The following is a 16,276-nucleotide window of genomic DNA, read 5'->3' on the forward strand; positions in this document are numbered from 1 at the left end:
TTAAATATGAAATGTCAACACATAACACTAGGGCTCTGCTGTGTGTGCCTTGTGAGCTGCAATAAAAGCTGAGAAGAGAAAGGTCCACAGAAGATAAAAGAAATGGAATTCTTTGATCAGGACAGGTATGTTTCCCCCAAGATTAGGAACTGAGGATTTAGATTTGGTTCCAGTGTGCAGTTCGCTAAATTGCTTCATCTGAGTCAAGGGACAAGACATTTAATAAAGTTATAAATAGGGAACAATATGTCACAGGGAAAAAAGCCTCTATGTTTTTTTCTTTTGAAGTTTATTTAAAAGAATAATTTAATTATTTATTTAAAAAATCCTGATGGTTGTACATGATTATGTGATTATATGGCATGTTTCTTTTTCATCTTTACTCTTTCATTTTACTATCTGTCATTTTGAAGGCTTATAATCAACTTACATTTTTTGCTAGAGTTTCTATGGAAAGAAATTAAATCAAAATATGTCAGTCAAATTTGGTCTTTTAAGCCTACATAAAAATTTAATGGAGTATTATGAAAGCAATTTAAAATTGACATTTTTTCATTATTTTCTTATTCCTTTATATGTGCCATGTCGTTCATCATTTCTATGTAGTTTAGAACAGAGTTTTGATGTTGGCAATTTAGTATGGGTATAGAAGAATAAATTCTACATACATGGTGGTGTATACCATGGGTGATTAATGTAGTAGGCAATCCAAGAAGTGAATCCCCAATAAAAGGCACAACTCTACAAATAAAACAAAATAAAAGTTAGGGAATATATATATATATATATATAATATATATCACATCATTTGAAGTCACCCCATACATTTATATGTCACACTGCAGCATTTTGGTATAAAAAATTTTATAAATTTTCTAAGCTAGTTAAATGAAATGCTTCTTCATTCAGTAAAGTAGTATTTTAAAAGTACCTATTTGATGTCACTAAGAAAATGCATTTCTTTGCTCAACACTTGTTAATATAAATGAGGATTTAGGATATAGAGAAATGTAACAATGTATTTTATGAAGATTTTTCAATAGCTTTGTCGGGCTTCCCTGGTGGCGCAGTGGTTGAGAGTCTGCCTGCCGATGCAGGGGACACGGGTTCATGCCCCGGTTCGGGAAGATCCCACATACCGCGGAGCGGCTGGGCCCGTGAACCATGGCCGCTGAGCCTGCGCGTCCGGAGCCTGTGTTCCGCAACGGGAGAGGCCACAACAGTGACAGGCCCGCGTACAGCAAAAAAAAAAAAAAAAAAAAAAAAAAAAAAAAAAAAAAAAAGAATAGCTTTGTCTAGCAAGTAGTAAATAGGAGTGAAGTTATAAAAATAATAAATAACTATTTTCCAACAGTAAATGAATAAAAGAATGAATTATTTAATCATTAGTAGTAATGCTTCTTGATTGATTATAGAGGGAAATGGCCTGGTTTTAGGTGTACTAGGCTATGATGCTGATCTTACATGACGAATTTTAACACCCTCTCTCAAAAGAGAAGCTAGTCTAAATGACTTTTTGAGGTTTGTAAAAGTTCTAGAGTTTACTGTTTCATTATAATGACAACAATGGAATGTCTGCTTGTTGAAATTCTAAGAAAACAGATATTTGCTAAAACTCAGGAATATTTTAGTGAAGAAATAATTCATTCTGAAACTAAATTTTAAATTGGAAAAAAATTAAAATAAATTTTAATTTGAATTGAAAAACTGAATTGCACCATGTTATCTAATGTACATTTCCATTTCAATGTTCCAGAACATTTCCCGTTTTCTTGATAGTTAATTGATGGTTAATAATGTTTGTATTTACCATTTGGGGGAAGAGCAAAGATATTGGCATTACACTGACACCAATCACAAATATAGGGTGTAGCATCATCATTTTAATCACACAAATGTATATTTATAAGAGGGTTTATATATGAAATTCTTCCTCTTCAAGTGGCACTTAATCTGAATTCAGTGCTAGGTATTTCCAAACTTAAAGGTGCCTAAAAGTATGTAACTTGTAACGTAAGGCCATGCCAAATATTTTATGTGATGTTATTGGTTGAGGGCAGCTCCAATGAAATAGATCGCTCAGGAAATGGCCTTTCAGGAGCAGAATGTTTAAGATATGCTGATAAAGCTGAATAGAAAAATCTAAGCTTGAGAGAAATAAACATGATTTAATGATGATGTAGATGATCCAATACATAAAATTTCTCAATAACAATTAAAATTAGAAAATATATCAGTTCCCACCTTTATCAAATTTTTCAAAGGTGTATGTCCTGCAGAAACCTTGTGAACAAATAAGGTTTCCAAAAGGTATCGGATATAGTGTATACAATGACAGAAGCAGGCCAAGCTAGAAAGAAAATAAAACACAAACACATTAAATTCCCTTCCAAAAATCTGGGTCACTTTATACATAAGATATTTTAATTTTTTTTTTTTTTTAGTTTACTACAACTTTCTTTTTCTTATTTTTTTTTATTTTCTTGTTTTTTTATGTTGACCATTTTTAAAGTCTTTATTGAATTTGTTACAATATTGCTTCTGCTTTATGTTTTGGTTTTTTGGCCTCGAGGCATGTGGGATCTCCCTGACCAGGGATTGACCAGGGATTGAACCCACATCCCTTATGTTGGAAGGCAAAGTCTTAACCATTGGACTGCCAGGGAAGTCCCTTTTTCTTATTTTTGAAGTTACATCTTTTTAAAATTAATTTTTCCTGGAGTATAGTTGATTTACAATGTTGTGTTAGTTTCTGCTGTATAGCAAAGTGAATCAATTACACATATACATATATTCACTCTTTTTTAGATTCTTTTCCCATATAGATCATTATAGAGTATTGAATAGAGTTCCTGTGCTATACAGTAGGTTCTTATTAGTTATCTATTTTATACATAGTAGTGTGTATATGTCAATGCCAATCTTTCAATTTATCCTTCCCCCACTTTTCCCCCTTGGTAATCATAAGTTTGTTTTCTACATCTGTGACTTTATTTCTGTTTTGTAAATAGGTTCACTTGTATGCTACAACTTTTAATTTATCAGGAAATATTGTTTCTGGTAACCAAAACACAAATTTTTTTGATATTTTTATTCTAGAAAATTTCTAAATTTATTTAATAATAAAAGTACTGTAACAACAGTTTCTATAAATTTACTTCTGATGACTCTCAAGATATTTCATAATAACAGTCATAAACTGTATGTTCACATCTGCCCAAGGAATATATATATAAATATAATAATTGTAAATATGCTCATATCAAAATGCCTTAAGATTGAAGCAGAAAATTTACAACTTTAAAAGTATTCAAAACATACTTACAATGCATTTGACATTTTATAATATTCAAAATATTTTTATCATTGTTTGATTGTCCTTTAGCAAGTACCATAGACTGAAAAAGTTCAAATTTCCTTTCCTATGGAGTCAATGCAGCTTTTGTTTTGTTTAGTTTGTTTTATGTTTGGTCTTTGACTGCCTAACATATTGCAGTATTTTGTGTTGCTTTGTTTTTGTTACTATTCTAACATATCACCTCTTCTTTTCATTTGTATAACTAATATTTAAAAAGTAAATGTCAAATATGATTTATAGAAGCATGTTTTCTTGTTTATATTTAAAATATATTTCTGTTAAAATATGCACCTATTTTATTATAAATAAACCTGTAAAACTTCAAAAACTATAATTGTTTTTCAAGAAAATCAATAAGGATCAAAGACTGTATACTTAAATGTATAAAGGTTAAGCATAAAAATAAGCATTTCATTTACAAGATGTAAAATCAAACATTGAGTCTACACTGTAAGTTTATATTAAACACAATGAATTAATGATTTCTGGTATTAATAAGAATGACTTTAGGGAAAACAAATCAAACAAAAACAAACCAACCTGGCTAAATCATTAGGGAATATATCATTATTCATTAATTCATAAAAATATAATTGTGCACCTATTATGGGAGAGACATGTTCTGTGTGATGTGTATATCTAAGAACAATAGACAAATCCTGAAAGAAGTGAGAAAACAAAATGTAGATATTTGGGGACAGAGCTTTCTAGACAGTAAGAGAAGCAAAAACAAACATCCTAATATAGGAGGTTGCATGTGGGTTCAAAGGACTGGTAAGAGAATCAGCATCTCTCTTAACTTGTTGGTTCTTTTTCAGAATATTTATATAAATACTTGAGTAGTAGAATTTTCCATTTTGTAAGAAAGCAGAAAAATTATCTTATGCCCAGCAATGTAGCAGAGCACTAAATGAGAAATTTTAATTTAAACTATGATTAAATTAGTTCACATATTTAATTTATATTATACCATTGGGGCATAGATATTAGCATAGCAGCTAGCTATGACTTAATATCTGGATATATACCACTTTGCACATTATTGGACTTTGCACTTACCAAGTCTGATTTCATTTCAAAATATTCTTTCTATTTAATTATGGTTGACTTCCCTTCAAACATCAACTCTTTCTCTTTCCAGTGCTAAACTAATTGAACATCCATAAATAGGCTTGGGTCTCTTTTTCCCAAATGTAATATTTGCAAATATCTTATGTTTCATCAAGTAAGTTTCAAGGTATGAGGGCTGTGAAAGAAGACACTTTATAGAGCTGCAAGGGAGGCAGTGTACCAGGTTTCTGTTGAGGAAGAATATGAAGGCAATATTCAGATAAAAGGTTGACAATATAAGAAATTTTGCTAACAGTGGATTTTGAATTGCAGAGGGCACAGTGGAAGGATTCCAGGAGTTGAGAAGGGCTCAGGAAAGGCAACAAATAGAAGATTTTAGAGTTTTTTTAGATGGAGTGTGGTATATGAGGGATGACCTGACCTCTACTAGACATTTAAATTTCAAAAGCAGTTTGTGTGTTTGTGTGTATCTCCTCTGAATGATTTAATATAAACTTCACATATTTGCTCCTTAGGAAGAATGTGGAACAGATACATTTATCACTGAGACGTTATAAAACATGCTGTGTTTGTGTTTAAGAATAATAACCAAGTATTGGTCAATTCCTTTGAGAATGCTGCTGAGGAAAAAAAAAGTGTTCTTTTTTCATGCTGTGATATATATCTGGTACACATTTTATGTTTGATCTAAAAAATGAGGGCAATTACATTCTCTTATGAACACTCCACCCCAGACTCTTTCTAAATGAATTGGGCATTCTCTTAACTTAAGAAAAAGAAAGGTAGACTTTAACATTCCAAAAGGCCCTGAGCAAATTGTCAGATACTGACCTGACTATGATCCCTGAGATCCAATCTCCCCTTGCTTCTCTGTGCCTGTGCTCTACTAGCTTTCTGTCTGCTCCTACAAAGCATCAAACTGCTATGTACCACAGATAATTTCCATATGAAGATTCCTCAGTTTTACTAGATAAAATCTGACACGTCCCTTCAGAAAACAAAGAAAAATGTTCAAATATAACTTTCGTAGAAAAGTCCGTCTCAGAACTCACATCCAGATCAGGTTACTCTGTTTTTATACTCTAAAAGTGCCTAATGTAAAATAAATTTTCATGTAACTGGTTCATGTATTTATTCATTCAGAACATTACTATTGAGTATTTTTTATAAATCAGGTAATGTGTTAAGCAGCAAAATTGACTGAACACCAAAAGACACCCATTATAGAAATTAAACTCTATAGAGGGAAAGACACAAATGACTATGTAAATATATAATTCTAAAGTAATAAATTGTATAAAGGAAAAACATCTTAATAACGTATTTCTCATTGAAGGAATAGGAATGGCTAATACTAAGTAATATTGTGCTCTATTTGAAGTTTGAAAAAAATAAAGAAGAGGGAGGCAATGGAGGAAGGATGGAGGAAGAGGGATGGTGTGTAAGGGCATGGTAGGTATCAGGACAAGAAAGGTGGTAATTGTGGCTGGAGTACAGAATTAAGAGTGAAGGAAAGACAAATCTGAGATGAGAAATCCAGGAGTCAAATTATTCTCTGTCTTCTAGCATCCTTATGACCTGAATTTTGCTTCTTAATTCACTTAGAGTTTAGTCATTTGCCCAGGTTCCTTTTTTTTTTTTTAACAAATTGGTAACTCTACATGTCAACATAGCATCTTGAATGATTATTCATTCTCTTTAATTTGTTATTTGATATGAAGAGAGAGAGAGAGAGAGAGAGAGAGGGAGACTATTTCCACAATACGTGAAGAACTATAGTTATATATTCTGCTTTGATAACTGTCCTGGTTAAAAGTAAAATTTGATTTTGTAATTTTTAAAACCTTTTTCTTCCAGTTTATTGGTTCAGTCATTATTTCTTTTCTATGCAATGTTGCCCATGTTTTTAGAGAAGTATTAATATTTTGAGTCCTATATATGGCCTCTCAACTTTTTAATATTAAACTTTTCTCTTGTTGATTGTGATCATAATTAACTGAAATTACCTCTGTTTTAAGGTATACTTAAAGTATTAAGTATATTAAGTAACAGTTCCTGTTTATAAACTTAAAAGTTGGCATGCATACATTACTTCTTGTTATCTAAAATATATTACCCTAAAACTGAATCCACTATAATTGCATTTACAAAAAGTATTTATTAGCATAATATCTGTGTACTAGTTTGTCTCCTCCTTAATCTATATGTTCCATGTATATGTATTACTTACTGTACCACTGGGTGACGTAATCTTCTAGAGCTTTCTTTCATGTCATATATATATGGAATCCTCAAATAAAAGAGGAGATATATTAGCAGAGGTCCTGTGTATTCAGCCAAAAATACCTAAAAAAAGAAGGTGATTTAGATTAACAGTATATTTTATAGATATGATTAAGATTTACTTAGGACCATAATAAACATGTCCACAGACTTAGCCTGCTACGTAAATTGTGAAATGGACAGGTGAGCATCTATTCTTGAAAAAGAACTAAATTAAGTGCTATTGCAAATAGCAAGAAGTCTTCCTTGGAAGAAATATCCAAGTGTTAAGGAAAAGGACAATCATAAATGGTTAATTTAACTAAAAATATTGAACATAATGATTTCTTCATAAATAGTACACAGGAATTTTTATTTAATCACACAATCATAAATGCATTTCTCATGTCTCTCCAGCCCCATACAAATGAATCTTTTGTGTTAACTGTCTTTGTCATTGAATGGAATGGGAAATAGTTTCTCTTTCTTTCTTTTAATCTTTTTATGGCCATGTCATTTTGAACTCAATTGATTTGACACTTATTCAGATTGAAATAATTTACTTCTCTCTTTTGGAAATTTTAGATTAATTCTAATGAGTCTGAGTGAGTAGTTTTATAAGATTGACTTCTGAATTCTGGAGCTAAGTGGCAACCATGTATGTGGAGAGAGATACCCAATCCACAGAGAGACAACCATAAAAATTGGAAAGATAATTGAAAATGAGACCTTGTGATTGCAGAAAGATAATTGACTTGTTTTCTAATAGTTTTCTGAATCTGGTGACTGTCAATTATTTGGTTTTATTTTGATGCTAAAACCAGGTTAAAGTCACATTCTGAAAATTTCAGACAAAAAAGCAAAAATAATTTCCCCTACGGGTGTTCAAAGAGAAGAGAAAGAATACAAACATAACAATGATAAATTCGACTGCCATTACTACTTTGCTTTGTCTTTGCCAATTTTCATCATTTTTCTAAGGTAGGAAACTTGAAGTTGTACATATTTTGCTCAAAAATACAGGTGATCACATTGATTATTAATTATGCTCTTATCTCTGGTGTGAATTTTGTGTAGCTACATGGTTAAAATATATGATTTATTCACATACATATATAATTACATATATATGTATATATACACACGTATAAATAGCTATTTATACATGCAGGTTTCTTCAGTTATACTTTTTAAAAATGATATTTATTATCTCATGATGCAAGAACGACGTTTATATGAGGATAAGAACAGTGCAACATCCGATAAATTCAGTATTAAAGTGACATTTTTACTTAGAGAAGAGACTATATTAGTTTATGGCATACAACATTCCTGATTATTCAGATATGGAATAAAAATATTTACCACTTTTGAATGTCTGATAATAGAATCTAGTTAATAATACTCTAGAATAATTGTTTTATTACAACAAAAAGTTTAAAATATCTATTTCAATGCCTCTGACCTAGTCAAGTCAATTTTGAGCAAGTTCTATTGTAATATGTCAAAAATGAAAAATGTTGTATGAGTGACCAAATGTCACTCTTTATTAAGTTAGTAAAAATGTTATCACAAATATGAAACTTTTTTGGATCAGAGAAAATTAAACTACAATCTTATCTCCATCATCTCCTAAAAAAATCAGGGGAGCCTGCTAACTTACAATAATATGTTGTAGAAGACCCAGCATTTTATCACAAATATTGTTCATGCTGAAACATGGTGGTTAAAAGAGTACCAAAGTATGAAGGATACATCCGGACCTGAAAGAACTGGAGGATAATAAGAAATAACTTTTAGACAATGCATCTTTCAAGCAAAATGTCTATTTGGGTGCAGATAGAAGGAATAGAGATGTTTGATTATATTTAGGAAGTAATCAGAAAATAGATTTAGAGTAAAGAAAAACAAGAGCCATGTAGAGAAATATTAATAAAACAGACTTCTGAAACAGGAATTGCTCTTCTTCTACCAAAAAAGAGAGTAAAAACAAGACTAAAGCCAAAATAAACATACAAACATATGTATTTACAGGTATACAGCCTAAGCAAAGCAGGTGAATTTACAAAGACTGGGAACTCCATAATCCAAAAGTTTAATAGAGATTCTATATTCAAAATAAGCAGATGCACTTTCTTTTTACTTTGAAGATATATACTACTTTTAAATTCCAATTTATTTCTGACATCAAGTTATTTTCATGCTTCTCCTTATAGAAAGTTCTCTGTTTTAAACTATGTGTTGCTTTAAATGTAAAATCCATTATTTCTACTAGGCAAGCTATGTAATTGGGATTTTTGGAGCTTCAGTGGAATATTCAAATTGGTGTATGTCTAAATTGAAAAGGAAGAAGGCAATAAGCTGTTTAGAGAATATAAATTGAAACATTCAGCTGCAAATGTTGTGAACTGATTAAGACCCTTGTACTCAGACTGCACTTAATGTATTTCATTCTCCCTTAATTTTTTTTTTTTTTAGTCCTGTCATTATTAGGGTGGTGTTGGCTTTAATTATTTTCTAAAATAGCAATTGACAGTCAAAATAAATTGCACATTTCACAGTTGTTGGAAATTGCTGACAAAAATAAAGTAGTGCCAACCTTAATTTTCCAAAGATAGGAGAGCTACTAAGTAAAATTACAAAAACATTTCCCAGTAGTAATATCACTTTTTACTCAGTGAATACTATTGAAGCTAATATGATACTAGAAGTTTTTTTTTTAAAGAAAAATTAACTATTATATGCATAACATATAACAGAGAATTCTATTCCCATGTTATTCAAACAAACCATCCTAATGAGATCAGCAAGAAAAATTGATTGAAATGTTTTTCAGGCTCCAAAGAGCTACTGAGTCACTGAAGAATTAGAAGGTCAAGATGTTTTAAATGGAGCTCCAGAGTAGTGATTGACCTGGGATATGAAGCTTGTTAACAGCCTGATAAAAAGACCAAATCTTTTGAGGGTGCTTGAGAATGGAAGTACAAAAATTATTGCTTGGTATCTTTCAAAGACAGAGGTGGCTCTGTAAAATCTCCAGGATTTGGGCTGGGATCTAGAAGAGTTACAACTTAGGAGTGAAGATGAGGCAGAAATAGATCTGTCTTCATAGATACTGAAGCTCAGTCTGAAATCATTTCAATCATGGATTGGAATGAGATGACCTGTACACAATAGTGCCATTAGTCCATCTGCAGAATAATAGATTATCTTTGAAAGACAATAACATCATCTTAGGCCTCAAGTTATCTTTAAATTTATTCACATAAATTTTCCCACACTAAGTCAGAAATATGAAGGTATACAAGGAGTGAAGATATTGTGACCATAACCGAAGGACATTGAAAACAGGAGAACTAAAGATTCACATAACAGAATTATCAGTTAGATTTAGAAAACAATCTTTTAATGTTCAAAGAAAAATAAAAGGTTGAGAATTTAGGCAGATATTTGAAAACTCTGGAAAGAAAAGTATGAAAACGTAATATGAATCCCAGAAGGAGAATATAAAGAGAATAATAGAGAATCAAAAGATGACAAGATTATGCTAATTTTTCAAATTAAATATATATCAAACCATAGACTCAGATAACACATAAACCCAAAGCAGGATAAATATAAAACCACAATCATAACTATGTACACCATAATCAAACTTGTGATAATCAAACAAAAGTAGAATTTTAAATAAGCCAGGGAAAAGACTTAAGGAGTACAGTAGACTTTTCAACAAAAACAATGGAGTCAGAAGTCAAAATAATACAATTTTGTGAAATAAAGACAAAAATAATTGCCAACATGTATTTTTTTCTGCAAAAGTATTCTCTAAGAATAGAAGTTAAATAAGTTCAATAAATACATTTTAAGATGAACAATAATTGAGAGAACTCATCAAAGACAGAACCAGAATAAAGCATTAAAAGTGTTTTTAAGGAAGAAGGATAATGGTACCAGTTGTAAGCTCAGTATTAGAAGGAAAAATGAAATTGCAGTAAAAAGGATAAATCTAAATAAAGATTGGCCATGTGATATTATAGTAGTAGATTTTAACTTTAAAGTATATAATTCAAATATATCACAGTAATAGAAAAGTCAAGAGGAGCCTAAATACCTTAAAGGTATTCAACTCTCTGTGAAGTATTTTCACATTAATAAACAAACAATTTTTATTAGTATTTAATATTTTAAAGATGTACATTGTAATCTCTTGGGTAATCACTAGAGTTAGTGACAAATAAGATATAACTACCAAAATACCAGAGAGGCTAATAGAAAAGATAGTATGACAATTAATCCATATGGAGTAAGAAAAAAAAATCAAAAAATAGATTATAGGACACATGAGGCAAATTAAAAATAAACATTAAGTTTGACAGTTAAAAATAGATAATTCTTTAGAATAAAAAACTATGATTAAAACATAAAATATTAAACTATTAGAAGAACTCATAAAAGAAAAACTCCTGGGCCTAAGGCTAGGCAAAAATTTCTTACACATGATAGTGAAGGCAATATCCTTAAAAGAAAACATTACTAAATTAGGTTGCATTAAAATTGAAAACTTTTTGTACAACAGCAAAAGTCCTGTTAATAGGGTAAAAAGACTAGTTAAAACTGAGAGAAAATATTTGCAAACCATGTATCAGACAAAGGACTTGTATGTAGAATATAAAAGTTACTCTTAAAACTCAACAGTGGTCCCAGAGAAATAAAAAACTATGTTCATACCAACACCTACACTCAGATAGGTAGTAGCTTTATTTGTAACAGCAAAATACTGACAACCAGTCAAATGTCTGTCAATGGGTGAATAATTAAACAAACCCTGTTACATACATACAACTGAGTATCACTCACCAATAAAAAGAAGCTAAGTATTGATATACATGCAACAGTCAGGATGGATCCCAAGGGCACTATGCTTACAGACAAATAAACATCAATCAAAAAATATTTGATTCTGTTTATATAGCAATTGCCACATGACAGAAATGTAGAGTTGAAAAACAGATTGGTTGTTGCCCCAGGACAGGAAAAAGAGTGTGTGAATACAGAGGGGTAATATGAGGGAGTTCCTTTGTGGGAATGAATAATTCCGTATCTGATTTTGGTGGTGGATACATGAATCTATGCAAGAGATAAATTGCATAGGACTATATACACACATGAATGAATATAAAAATGGTGAAAACTTAATAAGATCTTTAGTTAATAGGATTTGTATGATGGGGATTATTATATTATTATAATAAACCTTTCTCCTAAGTCTTCCAATAAGTTCCATGAGGCAAGAATTTTCTCAATATTCTGTAACAAACACTTATTTCATGAAAAATATTATTAAAATCTTAATTTTGACTTTGCTAAATTAAAGAGATTATTTCTCACAAAAAGAATACTTATGATAATGCTTTTATTATAGGAGTACATTTTAAGATTTTATGAATGTGCAACAATGTTATGTGCGGTAAAATATTGCTTTTATTGTATAATTTGGTTGATATAAAGTGGGTGTGATTGCAATATAATGTGTATATTTTTAGCATTTAATAGGACTGATTCATTTGGAGCAAAAGAGTGTGTGAACCATAGGGTTGATTTTAAAATAGCCAGCCTATTTTCAGAGTTCTCTTTGTCACCTAAATGACTTTCTTCCCAAATAAGCTATAATTTTCTAGTACAATTGTCATAGAATTCTACCTTAGCACTTTTTCTCCTCAGTGCTTATCCAAATGCTGCAGCTGGAATTTCTTATGAACTCACAGTTATTGTCACTCACTCTGATACTACTTCTGTAGACAGAATTCCCTTTTCATCATAAATGTGGACAAAGACTGTGAATATTTTAACCTTCCAAAATCAAAATCTGCTAGTCTAAAATCTCTTTTAGCAAAGGTCTGTAGATATCACATTTAAACATTAAGCCCTTTGCTTATATGATGCATGTATTAGTAGGTTGTTTTGTCAACATTATGATATACTTCACAAGGATTCAGAATACTATAAACTCAGTTTTTAGTGCAACAAATTAGTACTCAAAGGCTCAGAAAAATCTTGGAAACTAAAGGAACCATTTAACCAAACACACTAAAATAATTATCTAAATACAGGAAGATAATGTATGTTAAAGGAGAAATTGCTGGAAAAGTAAAGCATGTGACAACATTTTGATTAATGAATATAAACTGGAATTTCTCCTTTTGAGAATTAAATAACAATGTATAAATTATCCTGTGTCTGTAATAATTTAAAAAAATTGATTGTTTAACTATAAAGGGAAAACTCAAAGCACTCTGCTGGCAAAGGAAAGCCATTTTGAATAGAAAATATCACAAATATGAAATAGAATGTAATCAGAAAAAAAAAACTTTAAAAGGCTGAACAATATAAAAATAGGTTTAATTTAATTGAATAATAGAATGATTGCACTAGTCAAAATTATTTATCAGATTAACTCCTTAACTGCCTGTCACTAAATATCACATAGCTTCTTTCTACTGAAGATATTCCATCCATCTATTCCATTACTCATGAATACGTCAATACTTGTGAAGTAGTGTCAAGTATTTTATGTTTCTTAGTCCTCCTGTTTCTTAATATGGTCTTCATTCTTCTAATGTTATTGGATTCAGTTGCCACCACTTTGAAAACACCTCCTTCAAGAAAGTCAGAAGAATGCCCCACCTCTGAGAACACAAAGTAGTCTTACTACTTCACTCTCAGTCTTTAAAATGTCCTCCCCACTGACTTGGAATATTTTTTATTGAATATTCTCTCTCCACTCTTTCCAAACAAATGGGTCTTCATTATCCCGAGGCTCTTAGAAGGAAAAGTTGAAGAAACACTATGTAACTGACAAAGCATAGGGAAAGCAGAAAGCCATCGGTCATAAGATAGATAGACATTTAAAAAGGGATTTATCCTCCTTCTTTCAACCATGTATTTTCATTTCTCCAAATCTTGAATGGAAATTTGGCCACTGATCATAGTAAGAATGGAAATTTTAAAATACCTTTAGTGCAATATTTTGTTTCACTATGAATTTATTTGACAGAGAATGTCCTCTATGTCAACAAATTACATCAAAATGTGGGACATGTTTATTGCATTTCAAATCGATACTTACTGTAGTCCAACTGACTTGTTGACCTAGGTCTGTAAAATAAAGTGTGACAATGGAGGAAGATGCAACACTTTGAATGGTTATGTAGTCCTTCAAAAAGGGCCCACCTTAAACAACAAGGAAATATCATTTTAATACAATTTCAAAGCATAATGATAAATAATTTTAATGTGAAACCAGTGAAAGCTAAGGATGAATTTTACATAGAAATTGCAATTTACAGTAAATCTTTAAAGTAAGATAACGTGAATAAACCCATTTTATAAAATATATCTGGAAAATTTTCAAATACACAGTGGTTTCCCAATGCTATTTAAACAAAGTACAGACTACCACTAGCTACTATCATATTGTGTTCTGAGAAAATGTAATATTAGGTGATATCATAATCAACTATGATACAAGGTATTTTTAAAGTATAATTTTGTGTGCCAGTAGATATACATATCAACTGTTCTATAAATTATTTTATTATAAGATAACTTATTTGGAGTAGAATGATTTTAAAAGTCATTGCAAAGCACCTGGGTATAGGCATGATTCACCTTTTTAAAAGATGGTTATGGGTGCTGTGTGGTAACTGGGAAGAAAGGGAGCAAGATTACTTAGGAGGAAGACAAAATTCATCAATCAGGGTATGAGGTTTGTTTGGATTAACATGGCACTGGTGGAAATGTTAAAATTTCATCAATCCCAGACATATTTTGAATTTAGAGCAGGTTCAACTTGAGAGAAAAAAGTATTCAGTGAGATACAGGCAGTGCTTATATTTTTGACCTGAGCACTTAAGTGCATTGTAATCTCATTAACTGTCATGAAGAAGATTGAGGAAAGAGCGGGATTTTGGGTGAAAATGAAAATTTCGGTTAGGGTGTATTTAGTGTGTGATATCTATTAGACCTGCAAGTGGGAACTGTCAAGTAGGCAGTTGGGTAGCTCTGTAGATTATTTAAAAGTCATTAACAGTTAAAGCCATGGGGCATGATGAGATTATTTATCCATTCAGTTTGAAAAGAAAAGATGGAAACTAAGACTGAGATTTCTAGCACTCCAGGCTTTTGAAGTAAGAAGACATATATATTGCAAAGATTACTGAGAAGGAATTTCTCATTAAATAGGAGGAAAGTAAACAGAACATGTCAGAAGATGTGTAAGGGAAATGTTCTGTTCTTAAAAATAAACACTAGGTAAGTCTGGCAAGTGTGTCCTGAAGAATATGTACAAAGATGTCCTTTTTAGCACTGTTTGTAATAGCAAAACATTGTAAAAAATCTTGTGTTCATAAATGAGATATGGATAACTATATTTTGTTTTATTTTTTTCATTTTTTAAAATAATTTTTTTTATTTTTTTTATATTCTGTACAGTATACTGTACAGAAAGAAAAATGAGTAGATTAGAACCATATGTACCAACATGGATGTATCTCACAAGTATAATGCTATTAGTGTTGCTGTTGTTGTTTTTATTTATATTATAGCTTATGCTAATCTATTTGTGATTTATATTATCTTCAGTCGTGTACAGGTTTCATTTATTCTCTATTATTGAAAGAAAGAATAAGATGTTAATTTATGACTATCATTAGATAATTTTCAAAATCCAAGGCATAGATTTACAATTACAATTATAGGTATTTTAATGTAAGATAAAAATATAAAATTGTTATATATTAATTTTGATAAATACAACATGAATATAATAGGCTATCACTTCCTTGATTAGGTTATGATATATGACTTCAAAAGAGGTCATCTAGGTGGGCCTGAGTTAATAACAAATTCTTTAAATCTGCATGAAGGAGTCAGAAAGAGGGATACAGAGCTTCAATATACTGATACTAGTTTTACCGACCAGGGTTCTGGCCTCCTTAATCTGCAGAAATTGATCAGACAAGAAATTCAGGTGAGGTTTTATTGGGACGCCTGCTACAGCAGGGGGAAGAGAGAACAAACAAAAGATTTCCTTGCTTGCCTGCTCCCTGAGGCGGGGGCGTACTTGTTCCTTATATGGAGTGAGAGTAGGGGTGTGTCCAGAGATAGGGCCAGAGGGTTGGCTTAGGTGTTTTGCCCACCTCTTAGGTGGTGTTGTGTGCAGGGGTCATGCGCAGTACCCTGCTCTTGCTCCCGACCGCCCCGCGTTTGCTCCAGGCTCTTCAAAAGTAGCAGGTGGGTTTTTTGGTCTCTTTGTATCTTCCGTCCAGAATTTGTCCCAACTGCACATACATGAATTTATTTTTAGTCCCATACAGTTTATTTGTATTTTGTTGCTTGAGGAGAGGTGTGTCCAGGTGCAAGCATTGCAGCACTGCAGCAAAGGATCCCAGGCTCCAGCCTGTCTCACTAGGAAGAGTCACTGTACAATTGCTGGCTTAAATTTTCCAGTGGGAGAGGAATATGTGGGCCCAGGAGACCATGCCTAATGGAAGCCCATCCATCTACATGATACTTTGACCATTTAAG

At 31.4% G+C, this 16,276-nt stretch overlaps 1 protein-coding gene across 1 annotated transcript in view; it reads right to left on the reverse strand.

Moving 5' to 3' along the window:
* Positions 1-16,276, reverse strand: part of TECRL (trans-2,3-enoyl-CoA reductase like) — a gene marked incomplete at both ends in the record, with an annotated part of 98,252 nt that overhangs the window by 25,868 nt on the left and 56,108 nt on the right. Inside the window, 4 exons of the mRNA XM_079722044.1 lie at positions 669-741; positions 2,245-2,350; positions 6,660-6,775; positions 13,818-13,921. Of these exons, the coding sequence (XP_079578170.1) occupies positions 669-741; positions 2,245-2,350; positions 6,660-6,775; positions 13,818-13,921 (399 nt within the window). The remainder of the gene's footprint in view (positions 1-668; positions 742-2,244; positions 2,351-6,659; positions 6,776-13,817; positions 13,922-16,276) is intronic.

The sequence above is a fragment of the Hyperoodon ampullatus genome (assembly GCF_949752795.1).
Source record: "Hyperoodon ampullatus genome assembly, chromosome: 1".
Taxonomy (NCBI): domain Eukaryota; kingdom Metazoa; phylum Chordata; class Mammalia; order Artiodactyla; family Ziphiidae; genus Hyperoodon; species Hyperoodon ampullatus.